Below are 19495 nucleotides of genomic sequence, written 5' to 3'. Positions count from 1 at the left end.
TCCCGTTTTTTTGTTTTTTTTTTATCACAAATCGCTGTAAATCAGTTTAAAAATGTATTTTTTTAAAAACTTAAGACAAGCCTTGGCCAATACTCCAACTCAAATTCATTGTTTCACAAGAACCAGCCAAGGTAGCTCGACAGGCAAATCATTTCACAACAGTTTACTGTTCTACAAGTGAGTCAAGTTCAATAGTTTTCATTAAAGATATTGATGTATGATGTATTATTGAGATGAAAGTTGGGTCTTAAGTTGAGCTACGACAGCCTGGTGAGATGTATTGTGGTCTCTGCGGGTCATGTCCTTTCTTGGTTTTGTTGTTGTTCTACGTAGTTTTAGTGTATTGTTGCCAGTACCCCTAGTCCTCCTTTGTTTACGTTGTTGCTATTTGTGTCTGTTTTTGTTTATTGGTTAGTGACGCCACCTGCTATCACCACTAATCACTCCCCTTGATTTGTCCAGTTCACTCTGCCCTCCTCGCGGGTCCATTGTTCACTAAACGCGGCTGTTTTGTTGTTGGTTTCTCGCTACCTACGTTTAAGTCTATGCTCTACGCACTATGCTAGGTTTAGCTTCGAGCTACGCTTTAAGTTTTACGCCACACTATGCTAAGTTTTGCTATTTTGCCCTGTGTATTAAAGTGAAAAAAACCTCTTCTTACATAGTTAAAATATACATCATCATATAATATACAAAATACAATACATTTCACAGTCTACCCACCAAATACCCATTTACAATTTCATTTATAAATAAAAAATAAATCTTTAAATCCACCAAATCAGTCTCAATATCCTATTATTCAAATTTGACGAAAAGGTTGCATCTTAAAGATCTGCGATAATCTCATCATACATACAGAGGTTAAGACCAAAATTATGCGACTAATGTGAATTCCTCAGCCATAAGGGGTGTGCTAAATGTACTAAGCATAACGTACCAATAAATTTAGCTTAAAACGCTTTTTAAAAATGTTTAAAGAATGAAGATGGTGCTGATATGATTCAAGTCTGTCAGAAACCATAAAACTAATAAATGTGTTGCTATATAAATTGAAAAGATCCTGCTGGGATTTTTGTACTAATAATTGTATGACAAATTTTTGCCATGGATGCCCTTTTTTCTGACTTCAGCATTTGCCCCCCAAAAACGCTTGTGCAAGTCCCTGGACGTAATGCACTTGGAACCCTAGATGATCTGATACTAGACGTAGAACTGTGTAATACCTGGCTTTGCCAATGGAAAAGTAGGTACTGTGCAGTGGTAAAGTGAAATTAGACCACTATGTGGCCTGGAGCCCATATTTTCCTCAACAGTCTGTCAGACTACACTGTTCTGTGTAGTCAAAAAGGCTGAAAACCCCCAAATTAATGGATAATGGCTGGTTTTTCCAAAAATGTGAGTTGCAGCACTCTTGAAACCATGCTTATGTTTGACACTATTTTGAAATTGTACCAGAAGCAAATGGTGACCGAATGGAATGTATCCATCCATCTCTCTATCAATCTTGAATAGTGGTGGCAGCTGTGTAATCAGAGGTGTCCAGACTTATATAGACCAGGAAATTCTGATCACCCCTCTCACATTTTAAATAGAAGTCCAGCACCTACAAATTAGAGGCTACAGCTCATTGAAGAGACATCCCTCCCTATACAAAGATCACGCGTTGTGTGTAGGGCCCCCCTATTTTGTGTGAAGAGGCGCACGTGAAAATGTTAATTAATGAGTGACAGGGTGCTTCATATTAGATTTTAAATACCATTCTGATTAGAGCCCCAATTTAGCCAGGGGCGGTCCTGTTTTTTTTGTTGAAAAGGATGGATTGCTGGTTGGGGCAAAGATACACCTACCCCAGCTCGAGGGTTCAAGTGCAGTTTCTTGGGGTCAAGTGGTACGTGACAATCGTCCCAAACCTACTTATCAACATTGCAGCGCCGGCGTGTGACCGCCCAAATCGAGGCGGTCATTATTCTCTGTGTGTTGATGACTTACTTCACATTTCCCATGAGTGCCTTGACATACAATAGGAAAACAAAAAAATCAGCACTTGAAGATCGTACAGTCTGTGCAATGATCGTGGATCGTGGCTTTAAACATTTGACCGCGGCGGCAGCCACGATGCTCGCTGCCACCAGGCGTTTGTGTAACATTTCTTTCAGAATAAAAACTCCACTATAGTCAGATAGTATCATAGTAATACAGTTATTCCCTCTAAAAGCCGTTTCACAATGTTTTTTTAAAACATTCAGTTTGTTCTTTGAAAAACAATACTGTGTGTTTGTGTGTTGCGATGCCATCCCTAGGGACTCGAGAGTATCGGGACAACACTGTATTTATTTGATTGATCTTTTTATTGAACCCTTTTGTTGTTGAAAGTATCATTTGTAGAAAGCTTAAAAAAACATTTAAAAACAATGTGTTTTATTTTTTTAAGAATAATTAATTAATTGATTAACTAATTAGATTTAATTGGAATAGATTGTCTATGGGTTGCTTTATCAAAACGGTATCTGTTGAAAATTCCAGGAAATATGGAAGTTAAAGATGTTTTTTTGTTAATTGGAATGTCGCTACTTAAATTAACTATATAATTAAAATGAATCATCCATCCATTTTCTACTGCTTGTCCTTTTCGGGGTCGCTGGGGGTGCTGTAGCCTATCTCAATCAAGTTCAAATTTTTTTCATTAAGTGATTTTCTTTGAGTTACCGAACTAACCATTTTTTAAAATTTCATCCATTTTTGACAAATAATAAGAGAGCTATGATGTTGTGGAGTTCACTTTCCAAAATGTATGTCACACATTACTCTGTCTTAATGGATAATCCAGGACAAAAAAGCGACTGATTTTTGAACTCCAACAATTAGTATCTCCATTAATATTTGGCCTATCTCAATAGTTCAAGTACCATTGGAAAGCTTATTTGTAGGTTTTTGCATTTAAATCAAGTATTTTTTTTAGATATTTTGATGTATTTTGCAATTTTTTGTCACGTACCTACTACAGTTTAGAGGGCTCTGCTAGTATTACAAGTTGTCAGTATTTATCAAAAATGGGCCATCTGTTGAATATATCAAACAATCAAGGTATTAAGAAATAGGTCACTTATTCTAGATTATGTTTGGATTTTAATCAAAAGGGCTCCACCATTTGTGTACCTGTGAGTCTGTTCTTGATCACAGTGAGCTCAGTGAGAGTCCGCTGCAGGTCATCTCCTCTCCGGTTAGACTCAGAGAGCTGCTCTTCCAATTTCTTCATCTGGCCGTCTGAGGACATCTGCAGCAGCACATCCAAACCAACATGTGCTATTCATTTGTCACACAGGCATAGAGCTCAAGTTACTGTTTGAAACTCTTTTTCCATGTCCCCCAGCATCCCAACCTTGGCTTTCTGCAGACTGTCTAGTGAAGTGGCGAGGTCGTCTACTTCCATCCTCAGGTTCTGCTTCTCTTTCTCCAACTTGGCCCTGGCCCTCTGCAGAGCCTCACACTGTTCACTGAGCTCTGCCATGACGTCCCCGTGACGCTTTCTCAAAGTGGCGGCCAGCGTCTCAGACTGGACCGTTGACTCCTCCAGGTCTCGCCTCAGACGCTGGAGCTCTGCTTCTCTCTTCCTGTTCACCTCCATCTGTTGATCACACATCATTTTTTACTACAATTATTGCATGGATGTGGTTAAAACCAGATTTTTAAAACACATGTAAAAACAAATTAGGTTTTTGACTTTAAAAAAATGGGACTAACAAATCCAGAACATGTCTAGGTTACACTCCCCAAATAATTTGGTTTTGTTTGAGAAAAACATGTTTTTAAAAGATTTTGATTCAGGGCTATATAAATAAACATTGATTGATTGATTATTATTATTTTATTTTATTTTTTCAAAAATGTCCCAACAAATTCAATAATATTTAGTGGCCATAATATAAATTTAAATAGTCAAATAACCTTCAAATATATACTTCTTATACATCTGTCAAGTTTTCCTTTATTTCAGAGTGTAAGGTAGAGATTCGCTGAGACACATAGGATTATCTTTATTGGATAATAACAACAACAATAATAATAATACATCATTAATATTAGTGCATCTCCTCTGTTTCTAACTTTAATCGAGGTCCGTTGAATGCACAACAGTTATATGCAATGAAATGCAAAAGTTAAACTTTTTTATTTCACCTTTCTTCTATCCCCTGCTGGCCCCACTATGGACTGGACTCTCACATTATTAACTAGATCCACTCGACGTCCTATGCACCGGTCACCCAAAGGGGGGGTCCCCACATCTGCTGTCCACTCCGAGGTTTCTCATTGTGCCCATTGGGATGAGTTTTTTTCTTGCCCTGATGTGGGATCTGAGCCGAGGATGTCGTTGTGGCTTGTGCAGTCCTTTGAGACATTTGTGATTAAGGGCTATCTAAGTAAACTTTGATTAATTGATTGATTGACCTCTCCATGTTCCAAAATACTAGTGCCGTTTCAGAAAGCCAAAACGTGAGCCCTCATTGACGCCCTCTGATTATGCAAATAGCATGTTGTTACGAGCATAGTCAAGAACAACCATTTCCCAGTGCTTCTTTTTTTTTTTGCTTTTCTGGCAAACATTGTGAGTTTTGTTGCTTTCTTTGAGCAGGAAAATGTTTTGTATGTGGTGCCATAACATTTTATCTGGGGAATGAAAGAAAATTCAATACATCTGTTTCTTGAAATCATAAACATCATGTTCATACAGCTGGACTGCTGATGGCCAGATGGCCACAGGGCTAACAAATAGCATTAAAAAGACCCCAAAACACCTACGAATTATGATTGACATTTATATAAAATCATGTTCAATGCAAAGACTTAACCACCGAGCATGTGAATCAGCTAACACAGTAAGAACACAAATGAATTCTTTAACATTGCTATCCATCCTATGTGTGCTCAACTGTTAATGGCAGAATGTTAAAATGTCACTTAAAATTGCACTTAAAGTTGATAAAGGTATCAAGTGAAAGTTTATATTGTAATTATGAGGAAAAAATAGCTTTTACAGGTATTGGACCTTTTTTAAGGGTTCTGCTGTATGACAAAATGCAGTTTTACCTGAGAAGTGGAGAACCCTCCTGCTTCCTCCAGTCGATCTGTAAGATCTTCTAGTTCTCTGCTTAGATCTGCTCTCTGCTTCTCCACCTGTCAAACCAATTTCAATAAATGACATTTTACCCAACATCCTGCTAAAACACATCCAAACTGTTTGTCAGCTGACTTTGGTAGAACCAGCATGGGTTCAGTTTCTACTCAGTGAGTTTGAATGGTTGTTTTTTCAAGTATGTGCAATGTGCGTCTTTCACCCAAAGTTGCAGTAATCCTTTTTAATCTCATTGGTAATTCACTGTGTTTTCTCCTTTTCCAAGACAGGACACTCCTGTACTCGCATGAACTGTCAAGTTTAGCACCACTTAACAAGAGTGGAATAAGGTAACTTTGAGATGTTTTGTTTCCCCATGTTTCTTGGTTACAACACACTCCCATACATTTTTGCACAAAAAGAAAATGAGTAGTAATCGTTACGTCTCCCAAGCTTAAGACAGGGTCTTCTGGTGGCAGTGTGTCAAAGAAAAGGAAAGTGAAAAGTGAAGTAAAATTGGGCACCACAAAATTGTCAAAGTGGAAAAATGCCAATCAATATTGGCCTACTTTAAACTGTTTGACTGTTGCGACAATCATCAAGGATAAAGATGGTACATTTGAACAGGGATCTGATGCTATGGAATTGACAGTGATAACTAATCTGTGTATTGGTCTCACTATTGAGACTACCTCCTCCAAAAATGTCTATCATAATAATCCGCAATTTTTCCATCTGTCTTTTCCTCTCACATTTTTGATTCGATTCATACCATTCCACTTTGAAAATGTGCAGCTCATCCACACATGGTGCCATTTTTAATTTTACAATAATTTAGAGGAAATCCACATTTTCCACATTCCTCAACATATTCAAACCATACCACCACCAACACGTTCACATTCGAAACATTTATAATTATAATTCTCAAACTTCCAAAAATCCTATTTTCCCCACTTTTCCATACCACAGTTTACTCTCTTTTTTCTTTTGTCTGCTTTTATAGATTTTTCACTCAATTTCAACCATTCCTAAGTCAAAATCAAAACTTTCTACTTCCTCAGAACATTCAAATCTCAGATTTCCCACTTTTCTATAAAACATAATCTCAATTATAAAGTATTACTATTTCCGCATTTCACAACTGATTAAAACCCTGCGTCAGTCAAAATATTCTTGCTACTATTAGTAAATTATTAGCTTGGTAATATTAGCATGTTATATGTTTAAGATAATCGTGCAGCCATACACCTCAGAGTCATATATTTATCAAATTTTGCAGGTACACCTCAGTCATACATTTTGGTACTCCATGCATGCTAACATTAGCACATTTTGCAGGCATACACTTTGTTATTTGACGCTATTTGGCTCGCATTTCAGTTCCGCTTTTCAGCATTTACACATAATGTTTACCAAAATTGTATTTTCTGGTTTAGGTATGAATTTCTACTTACCGTATTTTTCGGACCATAAATCGCAGTTTTTTTTCATAGTTTGGCCGGGGGTGCGACTTATATTCAGGAGCGACTTATGTGTGAAATTATTAACACATTACCGTAAAATATCAAATAATATTATTTAGCTCATTCACGTAAGAGACTAGACGTATAAGATTTCATGGGATTTAGCGATTAGGAGTGACAGATTGTTTGGTAAACGTATAGCATGTTCTATATGTTATAGTTATTTGAATGACTCTTACCATAATGTTACGTTGACATACCAGGCACGTTCTCAGTTGGTTATTTATGCGTCATATAACGTACACTTATTCAGCCTGTTGTTCACTATTCTTTATTTATTTTAAATTGCCTTTCAAATGTCTATTCTTGATGTTGGGTTTTATCAAATACATTTCCCCCAAAAATGCGACGTATACTCCAGTGCGACTTATATATGTTTTTTTCCTTCTTTATTATGCATTTTCGGCCGGTGCGACTTAAACTCCGGAGCGAGTTATACTCGGAAAAATACGGTACAATAAAACTAGACTTACAACAACGCTGTCATTGGAACTGAACTTGTAAAGCAAATGTTTTATCTAACTGTATACACCAGGGGTGTCCAAACTTTTTCCAGTGAGGGCCGCACACGGAAAAATTAAAGCATTTGGGGGCCATTTTGATATTTTTCATTTTCAAACCATACCAAAATATATGGATTTTTTATTTATTTTACCTTTAGGGGTCCCGGGGACCATAAAGGGTCTCAGTCATTAAAATGTTAAAAATAAGTCCGATTATTATTATTTTTTTAATTATTTAACGCTTACAGTAAATCTCTATATCAACTTCAAGTTGATATTAAGTAATACAAATTAAAAAAAATCTTTTATGGCTTTTCTGTCAAAAACAACTTATTTTTTTTATAGTAAAACTGAAACATGCAGTATTTAGTAATTAGAGCCCTAAAAGATCAATAATGCAGGACACCATTGATTTTAATTCTTTCATATTTTTGAGTAATCACAGTGAAAAGATAAATAGAAAATCACTAAATATATTTGGGATCCAAAAGGTGCCCCACTCATAAAGTGATACATTTTTATTAGGTTTTTATTTTACTTTCAACACTTAAGTTACGAGATCAACTTCAGATATATCTGTCGATTTTATGCTGGAACAATTATTTTGTTTGTTTTATGCGCTTTTGTCAAAGAAAACGTTGATGTTTTTATATGGCTACTACACAATATATGCAATAATTACCACATAAAACATTTTAAAGTGAAATATTTGAAGTAATTGGAGCCCTGAAAATAATTCATTAGAACATGGATTTTTTGTCATTATTTTCTTTTTTTGAGCAATGGCAAAAAAAGAAAAATAAAGAAAGACAAAAGAAAAAAAAACAGCCTGCATGTTGTTGGGTTGTTGTTGGGTTATACTTGGCAGCTTTTGTGTCAACATTGCAACTTTTTCTCGTTAGATTTCACCTCATTCCACTTCTTTTAATTTTTATTTTTTATTTTTACAATAGTATTTCCAGAATGTGTGGCAGGCCGGTAAACAATTAGCTGCGGGCCGCAAATGGCCCCCGGGCCGCACTTTGGACACCCCTGGTATACACTGTTCAATAGTGTATGTGCACTTTTCAACTATTCCACGTCTATAATATGTTTGTCTGCACAAATGCAGATGTTTTTTTTACAATGCTTGTACTCCCAAGCAAAGTGGTCGAAGGTATCCTTTACCTGCTCAAACATGTACATCACACAGCCCACGTGGAGAGAGTTATGGTCTTGGGCCATTACGTGCACAAACAGCTAGTGCTCTAGTTAAAAGCGTGCCTGTCTATTTTACAGCTGTTGAGTCGATTTTCAAACTTCAGGCTCCATAAAAAGTTGTAATGTTAGGCCTACTCGATACCAGCAAAGATGCACTTAAAGGCACAACATGTTAAAACATATTAACACCATGAGGCCCTTTTTAGGGTGTACCGCCCCTCCAAGGCTGGTGTATCACCCTTTTTCCACTGTCTGTGTGAAGGTTTCAGTCATCACTATCCTCTTAGTAAACAGTTCTGAAGGACAGCAACACTCACTGCTCTGGGGTGATCAAGGGTGATGGGTCAAATGCAGAGAATAATTTCGCCACACCTAGTGTGTGTGTGACAATCATTGGTACTTTAACTTTAACTTTATATACTAATAAAGAACCCCAGCTCCTGTTTGAGTCAGGACTTTGCAGGAGCAAAGATGTTCACCCTTTTCAGGCCTGTCCCCACAGAACCATTTTTAGGTGGAAACAGTGAAGATATATACCATTTCTGCCTTTTATCCCGATGCAAACAGCGTGTTTGGTGATGTGAGACGGAAGTTTTTGAAAACTGGCTCCAGAAGTAGAAAGGTCTGAAAACTCCGGCATTGTCATTTCCGTGCGGCGAAGGAAGCAGACGGAGTCCCCGAGAATGAGGACGTCGCCGCCCCGACGGGGAGAAAACACGTGCAACAGCTGTCAACAACAAAGCTGTGACTGTGATGTACAGTAGTTACTACTATTAGCTCTATGGCAGCAATACCTTGTCATCTAAAAACTACACTTGCACAATAATAATAATACACACGTCATATTATTTTAAATACAAAAATGTCAAGCTCGGGCCACCAGAAGAACAAGTGCTTGTTTGTCTCCTTTGCTATGTACTACTACTACTAACACCAGTGTTTTACCGTTATATACTGTACTTTTATGTACTTTATGTATTTTAGGGCGTTTAATATTGTAACTTTTGTTAAGTATTGAATGAGAACAAGACAATGTTGATTAATTGTATGTGTGATGTAAACAATGACAACTATTTTCTTACCTTATTTTAATGGAAAAGATTGATGTTTTAAAAAAGTGCACATACATTATCAAACAATAAAAGACTACATTATGAATCTATATGAACACAATTCAACATCCTCTTCTTTAATTTCCCATTTGCGGGCACCTCCTGCGAACACTCCTTCGAAAAATGGATTGCATTCTTTATTTTGCTCATTTAACAAATGCAATCCTCCGCGCATAAGCTTGGAGATCAGCTTTGAGTTAGCATGTTTAGATCGAGTTTGCACATGTTTTAATACACGCAAATCTAGTACATCGGCACAAAATGCCCTTTTTGCCTCTTTTCATCCTTTGTTTTTGTTGTGTTCTGTGGACTGCACCCTAACATTCCATTTTGAACTCTCCATTTTTTTCTTTCCATCAATTCCCTCTTAAATCAAGCACCTGTATGCAATGTTACTGTTATCGTTTTTTGCTCTCCACAGCACCTACAGGCCCAAAATCCATCCATCCATCCATTTTCCTTCCTTATCCGAGGTTGTGTCGTAGGAGAAGCAGCCTAAGCAGAGAAGCCCAGACTTCCCTCTCCCCAGCCACTTCGTCCAGAGACATAGTCTTCCCAACGTGTCCTGGGTCTTCCCCGTGGCCTCCTACCGGTCGGACGTGCCCTGACCAGATGCCCGAACCACCTCATCTGGCTCCTCTCTATGTGGAGGAGCAGCGGCTTTACTTTGAGCTCCTCCCGGATGACAGAGCTTCTCACTCTATCTCTAAGGGAGAGCCCCGCCACTAGGCGGAGGAAACTCATTTCAGCCGCTTGTACCCGTGATCTTGTCCTTTCGGTCATGACCCTAAGCTCATGACCATAGGTGAGGATGGGAACGTATATCGACCGGTAAATTGAGAGCTTTGCCTTCCGGCTCAGCTCCTTCTTCACCACAACGGATCGATACAGCGTCCGCATTACTGAAGACGCCGCATCGATCCGCCTGTCAATCTCACGATCCACTCTTCCCTCACTTGTGAACATAACTCAGAGGTACTTGAACTCCTCCACATGGGGCAAGATCTCTTCCCCAACCCGGAGATGGCACTCCACCCTTTTCAGGCTCAAAATGTAGATGTCCCTTAACCTTGTAAATATGTTTACTCTTTCTCCCATCTGGATGTTCGCCAGCCAGGTCCCAACAAGTCGAGTATGAAGAACTGTTATTTGTCATGGTTTTGCTTTTTGCATTGTTTTCTCCCTGTCTCCTTCAATTTATTTATTTATTGTCTTTTACTTTCTCTGAATGTGCCCCATCCGTCCACTTTTGGAACCATGCGCTGGACAGTGCCTCACTCACTTCTTGTACTGTAACCTTTCAAACACGATATAATTTAACACCGAATAGTCACAATTCAACCTAAGTTTGGTGTGACTATGGTGTGGTGTATGTGTGTGAACTAGCCAGCATTCCAAGTGGGAGAAGACTCCATGGAAAATAGTGCTGTCTGCCACTTGTGTCTCCTGATGATATCTCTCTCCTCTCCTTGCGAGGCAGAGCTGAACAATAGCGAGCATGTCTTTGGAGGAGATATGCTCTATTTAAGCTGTGGAACAGATAAAAAGGGGCATGTCCCTGCGTGCCTCTTTCACCGTCTGTATGGCATAAGGGAGCTGGTAGGGGGTGGGGGGGCCCGGAGTATCCCCATTAGAAAGACTACCCAGAGTGGGGAGAAGGCAAAGAACACACACCCTCGGGCCTGCTGTCATTCTTTTCAACACTCAGCTGAGATATAGACTTTTTTTCTGTTTTTGCCTACTGAAACATGCCGTCTTTAAGAGGGGCTGCCAGCGTTGTGTGGCTTAAATACACACATCCTCCAAGAACAACTCGTGTGAAACAACAACCACTCAGTTTATAAGAACCAGGCCTCCGAGCTTTAGGCTTTTTAAAGATTCTCTGAAATGATGCTGTGGCGCAAAGGAAGAATAGCAAAAATGTTCATGTTGAAGGCAGGAAAGAATATAAAGAAACAGGCATGTGTGTAAAAGGGTAACAAAGATAGGGTTGAAATAAAACACCTCTAAGGCTATGTCTACACTAAGTCGTTTAACCCCTTAAACAAATAATTATTTAGCCTAAGCCCCGTTTCAGCCACACTAAACCAGCGTTTAAGGTCCCCCTCCTCGGACAAATTTTTACACAGGTAAATGTGCCGTGTATTTCTTGAATCTACGGCACTTAGCTTTGTATGGACTCATTGATCGTTTACAAAGTGAGTTCGGAGAGGAAGTGACGCCATAAAAACCGCACCCACACAAGAAGTGACGTTAGAAAGAACGCGCCACAGCCAGCTTCATAATAAAGCGGTTTCATAACCCGGAGCTAACCACTGGAAATATGGAAGCGAGTCATCCAGACATGCCGTGTTTCTCCTTCTTCTACATGTACAGACGCTTGTGGAAATCACACATGAATACCTTAAGAGAAAGCGGTTGCAGCTATTTCGGATACAACACTTCTCAGACGGCAAGAGGACTTTTGAATGTCGAGGTCAGCTGTGATTCTACTTAGCAAAAAACCTCGTCCATTTGTCGAAGGAGAGTCAACGAGAATGCGAGCTCCCGTGGATGTGATAAAAAAGGTAGCGTGTGCTTTGTATTACCTGGCCGTCGAGGGAAGACTATGGAAAATGGCGAATGCATTTGGACTGGCTAAGCAGACTGTATCAGTTATTGTCCGCCATGTATGTCGCGGACTCAACGTCTAGGTCCAGAGTATATAAAGTCACCAAAAACGAATGGACAATGAAGGTGAAGGCAAAAGAGTGAGGAGTGTCCTGACCAGATATCTAGATCCCTAGATGGATTGTTGTCAAATGTTCTTTGTCACATTGTGTACTTTCGTGTCCAATTAAGGTTTAAAGAATTTATGATGTGATGTGATGAGGTGTGATTCACTACAATAAGGCCCCACAGCACACTGGATTCCAGTTAATTGAAATACCAAAACAGTTAATAGTTAAGTTAAATTTAAGAACTTGCACAGAAAGCAACACTGGAGGTGACTATGACGTGCGCATTTTCCATGCATGTGTATTAGGTTGCATTGCGCCGACGGATGAAGGGGGTCTTAAACGACCAGTGTGTGTGTGGACACAGATAAGGTTAGGTGGGATTTACCCTGTAAACGGGGCCTAAGGCTAAACACTTCCTGTTGATGGCGGCAATGTCTGCCCTCTCACGCGGATTCACTGATGACACAGCTTTGGGGAAGTAAGTTCACACCTTTGGGAGATATGTGAGTAAACAAGTGTTCAGTAGTTCATTCATTTAATTGAATTCAGGCATTTAATTGAACTTAGACATTCCTTCCAAAAGGAAGTCCTTATGCTTGTGTTCGGGTGGAACTAAACAAGCTGCTGTCCATTGATCGCTAGCAGGAGCATTTGTCATGATCCGTCATTTCAGGTCAGACTTGGTATATTGTTTGTCCTGTGTTGGTATTTAGTTCTTGCCCAGTGCTCCTATTTTTTGTTCCACTTCCTGTTTTCCCTATTGTCAGCACTTAACCTCTTTCTTAAGTTCTGATTTAACACACCTGCCTTTGATTAGTGATTAGGGGACTCACTGATCACTAATCGGAAGGCTTTATATGCAATTTTCATTGCTGTGTACGTCCCGGTGCACTTCACAGCTGCACTAGTTTTTAGGTCACCTGTTTCCGCATCTTGGGGTCACAACAACTGCTACTATGCGTGTTTGTGATAAAATTGTTACTTTTCGAACTACAATGAGAACACTATATCCTACTGCTGTTATCACACTATTAATGTAGATCATGATAACAATTATTTATATTATTATTTATTGTTTATGGAAATCAGCCATCGGCGTACTGCCCACACACTTGGTGAACATGTTAACACTATGGCCAGTCTGTCTGAGAACATACTGATATATGATTGTTCATCATGACATGTGCCTCACCTACCTACTCTGACCACATGTCCCTGGGTGGGAACTACTTCATACACAAAACACAGGCAAACCCCTGTTTTATTGGTGGCTGTAACTAGAATTCAGAATTGCACAGACCTTGGCCATGGAAAAACCCATATGTGAATCAGCACCACATTTTACACACGTCTCTCTCTAAATTTGGCAGGCACAGTTTCGGTCAAAAATGTACAAACATCGAGGGCTTACTATTTTACCTACTTTGAGTCTTGTTAATTGTTGGGACCCTTCATGGTTTACTTGAATTGTTCAATTTCCAGACTAGAAAAATAACACAACGTTGCCGACGTCTTCAATGATTTTTTGACAGAATGGGTGGCACAATTTATTCGGGATATTCTCAAAATTCCACAACCCAAAATTTCTTCACTCTTAAAGAGGTGCCGAGGCTTCCAAAATGTCTCAACATGACAAGACAAAGCTCTATAAACTTCTCATGAGTGATGATGATTGACTGGAGTATGACATCATTTGACAGTACTCTTTGATCGACCGATACGCAGGACAATATTTGAGCTCAACAACTACAATTTCCAAGATTGTCATTCATAAAAATGTATTGTTATTTGAATACGTCATGAAGGAAGACCCATAATGTTGTCCTCAGATGAAAGGTTAAGAAACAACCCAGGAGCTATCCACAGCTAACTCAGTTTTACCAGTTTTCCATGTACTGAGAGAGTGCAAACCTAGAAAAGAAACATCTGCCTTTGAAAATGACACTCAACCTAGACTGAAATTTGCAGCTGGACAAGCCACATATCCAAGTTTGATGGTCAGATGAGACAAAGATTAAGCTATTTCGCTTTAACGAGGCTGTGGGGGGAGGTTGTGATTAGCGCACTGCAGGAGCAAAAGGTCACCGCCTCAGTCGATGGTGTTGAGGGCGGAGCGCCATCGACTAGGGGCGGGGCATGTGCGGGACGGCGAGACGCAGCTGGCAGGTGATTAGATTTCGCAGGTGGTACGTGTTAATCTGATCATCTGTTGTCTTTAACAGTGAGCGGCCAGCGGAGGAGGGGGAGAAGAGACAGATCTGAAAAGATTGTACTGTAAAATATACATTGAATCACATGGTGATTAAAGGCTTGGTGAAACGGCACAACTGACTCCTGACTTGATATCAGGGGAACGGGTAGGGAATGACCTCTACAGAGGCAAAGTATAAAGTATGTAGGAATCAAGATAAGTCTTTCAAACCTAAGAACACTGTACCAACTGTCAAGCATGTAGGTGGTAGCATCATGCTCAGGGACGGTTTTGCTGCCGGTGGTGCTGGTGCACCTCAAAGAGGATGATAAAATGAGGACTACCTCCAAAATCTTCAACTTGTACTAAAATCGACAGTTCCAAAACAACGATGATCACGCATATCAAACGGGTTTTGGAATAGATTAACAGGCAAACTTGAACTTCTGGGATACCCTTTTTGATTGTTTCATTAAATGCCTTTATGTCTTTAACTTAGGTGTTAACATATGTATAATTTAGGTGTACAGTCTGACTTACACTAAAATGTGAATTGCTGTCCCTAGAACTGCTATGTGTCTGCGTCCTGCTGGCGAGTTGGTTGCCCTTTCCTGTTTTTACTTTTTCTGCTGTTTTCAGTTGCTATGGTTCCCAGGGTAAGGTGTGAGGGATTGAGCACAGCTGTTTGCAATTACCCCAGCCTATTAAGACTCACCCGTTGTCGCAGGATTTTTGAGTCCACGTCCACACAGATGGCAGCGTGCACAGACACAGTGGCTCAATGCTCCCCACTAATCTGTACCTTTCTGTGTCGTTTATGTCTTTCCACTCTGTTTGGGGCACACTTATGCCACGGAAGTACTATTCACAGCCACCAGGACTTGATAAGCGCCTTTGCATGCAAACTCCACACAAAAGTAGATTCGCACCCTCAGTCTCTTGTCTGTGAGGCCAACAGGCTAACAACTAAAACATGGCACTGCCCAAAAATAAACCATTAAGAGCCAAATATTTATTTGCCATTATCCTGTTTATGGATTAAGGTAAATGTTGTTGGAAATCCATCCATTCATCATAAATCACAATTAAATTCCAACATGCTGTGTCATGATCCCACATGACAGGTTTGGACTCTTAGTTCTTTTCCTGGGTTTCCACCATCATTTCCCCTGTGAGACTCATAATTTATTTGTAGTTATTTGTCGCCATGTTTTATTTTTACTTTTTTTTGAAGGAGCAAGAAGTGTACCTGTTTTACTACCTTTGAGCAGTTTTGCTTTTTCTTCTTTTTACCGCCTATACTTGTTTGTTTTTTGTGCACTTCCCTGCTGCACTATTTTGTTCATACTACCTGTGTTTTCCCTAATAAGAGGGCTTTATACCTGCACATCACCTTGTTGTCTCTGCACCCTGGGGCCCAGACCAACAACGCCAACAAAGAACGTATCTTGCTGACTTTTATCTTGAGCCACAAAGTTCGAAACTGGATATTTTGGAAGTAGTTTTTACATTAAAATGGAGACCAAATAAATACGATCCTTGGTGAGGATAAAAGAGAGGAAAAAGGCTCCTTCTAAACCTTGGGATTGTCATGTACGTTAATCAGGAAGACAAGTTCTCCTCTGTGGGTTTATTGTGGTAGGTGCAGATAGTTTAAGGTGAACGGCAATCGTCTTTTTAAATGCTCCCTTAACCCTGCAAACAGCTCTCAGCACGAACGTCCTGGGCATTAGAATGGAGCCAATCTCTACTATAAACTGCACCAAGCTCCTTATCTGCTGTGCAGCTGACAGACATGTTGAAGGCACATCTGCTCTCTGTTTCATGTGTGGAGAGCAGCGTCATTAGTTGTTTATCATACCTTCGCTCGGATGGCTCGCTCAGCTTCAAGCTCCTCTTCCAGCTCCTCAATGCGGGCCTAAACAGACATAGTTGGAATGGATTTAAACATTAATAAATACCATATTTCGAAGATAAGTGGTATCTTCTGCTTTTTCAATGTCTTGTATCACAGTCACAGAGAGCAAATGGGACGTCCCCTCAGCAGATTGTTTGCTATTCCTAGGGCAGTTCTTGTGTGGTCACTCATACAGTCGGATGTCTTTGGGGATTTGACATGCCTGTGGATTTTTCCTCAGGTAGCAATTTAGAGCAAGAATGTCTGCAGCCACAGTTATTGTTGGTATTCTAACCAAGGGCAGGGTCTACTATGTCCGGTCTGGATAACACTTCTAAAGTTTAAGGAATTTGTCCTTTTTTTTTAACCATTCATTGTTAAATCATAACAAGCAACAGCCAGCAAAATCACAATTAATGTCATAATCACGATACAGTATTAGGATTATACAGGACCTATAGAATGTATTATAATTTATTTTAGTTTTAAGTAAATCTGACTTTTATAATAATCTCAGTAAAGTTAACCCCTTTTTGGACACTTGAAATTCTTTGACATTTACAATTGGAACCCTAGAAAATCATTGTAAGTGCACTCAAATATTATTAGGGCACAAGCAAAAATTACATTAATTTATAAACATTTTTAACGTAATTTTTTATATACATGTTACAGGTTATATATCTTTTATTATTGAATGTATCAAATGTGATGAATATTAAATGGACCACAATGGAAACAAGCCTTTTGGCTTTTTGTGCCATCCATTTGCCTTTTTAAAGCATTACATGGATTCAATTCTTTAAGATGTCAATAAACTTCTCAATCAATCAATCAATCAAAAGCAGAGCACCGCAGGGGCCCTATTGAAATTGCTGTGTTTTTTCTCCTATACGCCTTTTTGAGGCACTTAACATACACGAAAAGTCCCCATATTTTGCAGGCGTGTCAGGTATGGCAAAAAATTTAATAGTTTGGGGCTCCCGAAAATAAAATGTAAAAATTGAGAAAATGAGAAAAAACTAACCCATCATACCAGTTTCGAGTATCAACACGAACATCGCAGCAGACGTCTATCATGATGAGACGCAAATAAAAGTATCAAAAACCCATACGTGAAAACAAACAGGAAGTTAGTCATCTTGGTCTCCGTCGGCCATTTTCCTAAGGACTTTGACCAAATGAGTCGTGGTTAAAATTACAAATACTACACCAAAAAAAATAAATTGCGAACAAATTTTTCCTACACTATAAGATGTGGCCGTGGCATGGCACCAAACTTTGGTCTTATGGTTTTTGGCCATTTTTCGATGGAAAAAAAGGTGTCGCACTTTAACAAACTCCTCTTGGGGACTTTGGCCAAATGATTTGCGGTTAAAATGACAGATACTACACAAAGAGAGGCTGATAAATTGCAAACAAATTTTGCCTACGCCCTAAGATGTGGGCAAAAAATGTTTTGCAAATGACAGGATGTTGGCGTTGCATGGCGCCAAACTTTGATCAGATGGTTTGCCACAAAACAATCAACGTTAACTCGGTTTCACAAGTTCATATCTTGCTACAAATGATGATGGCCGAAGATTAGAACAGTTATGGCTTCTTGCGACATGCTCCGATCTTCCTGAAATTTTTGATAGTGCGTTGGAGTGTAGGGTGGGACTTAACTGCATGACTACTGTCATGCCACCCCCCCCCCCCCCCCTTGTGGTGGAAAACTATAACAGTAATACCTTCCTTACACATGCTCCGATTTTCCTGGATATTTTGATGGTGGGTCGGAATATTGGGTGGGATGCAACAGCATCACTGTAGTGGCGCCAATATTGTCCTATTGTGGTGGTATATCATAACAGTCATAGCTTCCTTCCACATGCTCCGCTCTTTCTGAAATGGTTGATGGTGAGTTGCGTAGGACACAACACAACTACATTATCATGCCTTTGCAGTGGAAAAATATAACGGTCATAATTTCCTTCATCATGCTCCAATCTTTCAGAATTTTTTGATGGTGGGTGGGGGTCTTGGGTGGTACGCAACTGCATTTTTACTGCAGCACTATTATCTCCACCTTGTGGTGGAAAGTTATAACAATCATTACTTACTTCGACATGCTACGATCTTCCTAAACATTTGTTAGTGGGTTAGGGTGTTGGGTGGGACTTAACTGCATGACTACTGCAGCGCCAATATCGGCCCGTTGTGGTGGAAAACTATAACGGTAATAACCTCCTTACACATGCTCCGATCTTCCTTAAACTTTTAATGGTGAGTCGCAGTGTTGGATGGGATGCAACTGCATCACTGCAGTTGCGCCAATATCGCCACCTTGTGGTAACAAATGATGACTGTCATAACTTCCTTCCACATGCTGAAATGTTTGATGGTGGGTCAGGGTGTTGGGTGGGACTAAACTGCATAACGACTGCGGTGCCACTATCGCTCCCTTGTAGTGCAAATTATTGAGATTGAAAAACATTCATAACTTCCCTGAACATGAAATTAAATGTCTGGTGGTGGGTCAGGGCATCAGGAAAGGCATGCATACCGACCGACTCACGTGAACCCCGCGGTGCAACAAAAGCAAGGGTCTGTTCAATGTTGCTCGCAACATACATACAGTATATATACAGTACATATGTATGTATATACATACATGTATACATACATATATATATACATATACATACATATATACATGCATACATATATACACATACATACATACATATATACACATACATATATACACATACCGTAATTTCCGGACTATAAGCCGCACCTGACTATAAGCCGCACCAGCTAAATTTAGGGGAAAATACAGATTGCTCCATATATAAGCCGCACCCGACTATAAGCCGCAGGGTTTTGATGTGTAATTAGCGTAGTATATAGGGGTTCCTGCTACCACGGAGGGGATTGTCGGGACAGAGATGACTGTTTGGGAACGCAAAGCGTCCCATTTATTAACAATAAATCTTTCAATCATTCAATCAAACTGTCACATCTTTGACATGGCGAACAGCATTCGTGCAGAGTACAAATAATACAACGGTGCAAAGTAATACAAAGTGCTCGCCTGTACGTTATCAAAATAACCAGCCTACCGGTATATGAAAAGTCAGTCTTTAATCATTGTGTCATCGTCTTCCTCCTGCGTACTAAAACCACCGAAATCCTCTTCGTCGGTGTCGGAGAAGAACAGGCCGTATATAAGCCGCACCCTTGTATAA

At 39.7% G+C, this 19495-nt stretch overlaps 1 protein-coding gene across 6 annotated transcripts in view; it reads right to left on the bottom strand.

The window, feature by feature from the left end:
- Positions 1-19495, bottom strand: part of LOC133655822 (myosin-16) — a 143731-nt gene that overhangs the window by 28066 nt on the left and 96170 nt on the right. For all 6 annotated transcript variants that reach the window (XM_062056364.1, XM_062056367.1, XM_062056366.1 and 3 more), the window contains 4 exons: positions 16227-16283; positions 5089-5175; positions 3383-3628; positions 3160-3277 (listed from right to left, as the gene is read on the bottom strand). In XM_062056364.1, coding sequence (XP_061912348.1) covers positions 3160-3277; positions 3383-3628; positions 5089-5175; positions 16227-16283 — 508 coding nt within the window. The remainder of the gene's footprint in view (positions 1-3159; positions 3278-3382; positions 3629-5088; positions 5176-16226; positions 16284-19495) is intronic.

The sequence above is a fragment of the Entelurus aequoreus genome, linkage group LG08 (genome assembly GCF_033978785.1).
Source record: "Entelurus aequoreus isolate RoL-2023_Sb linkage group LG08, RoL_Eaeq_v1.1, whole genome shotgun sequence".
Classification (NCBI taxonomy): domain Eukaryota; kingdom Metazoa; phylum Chordata; class Actinopteri; order Syngnathiformes; family Syngnathidae; genus Entelurus; species Entelurus aequoreus.
Note: the sequence above shows the minus strand (reverse complement) of the source record. Positions and strands in the feature narration are given on the sequence as shown.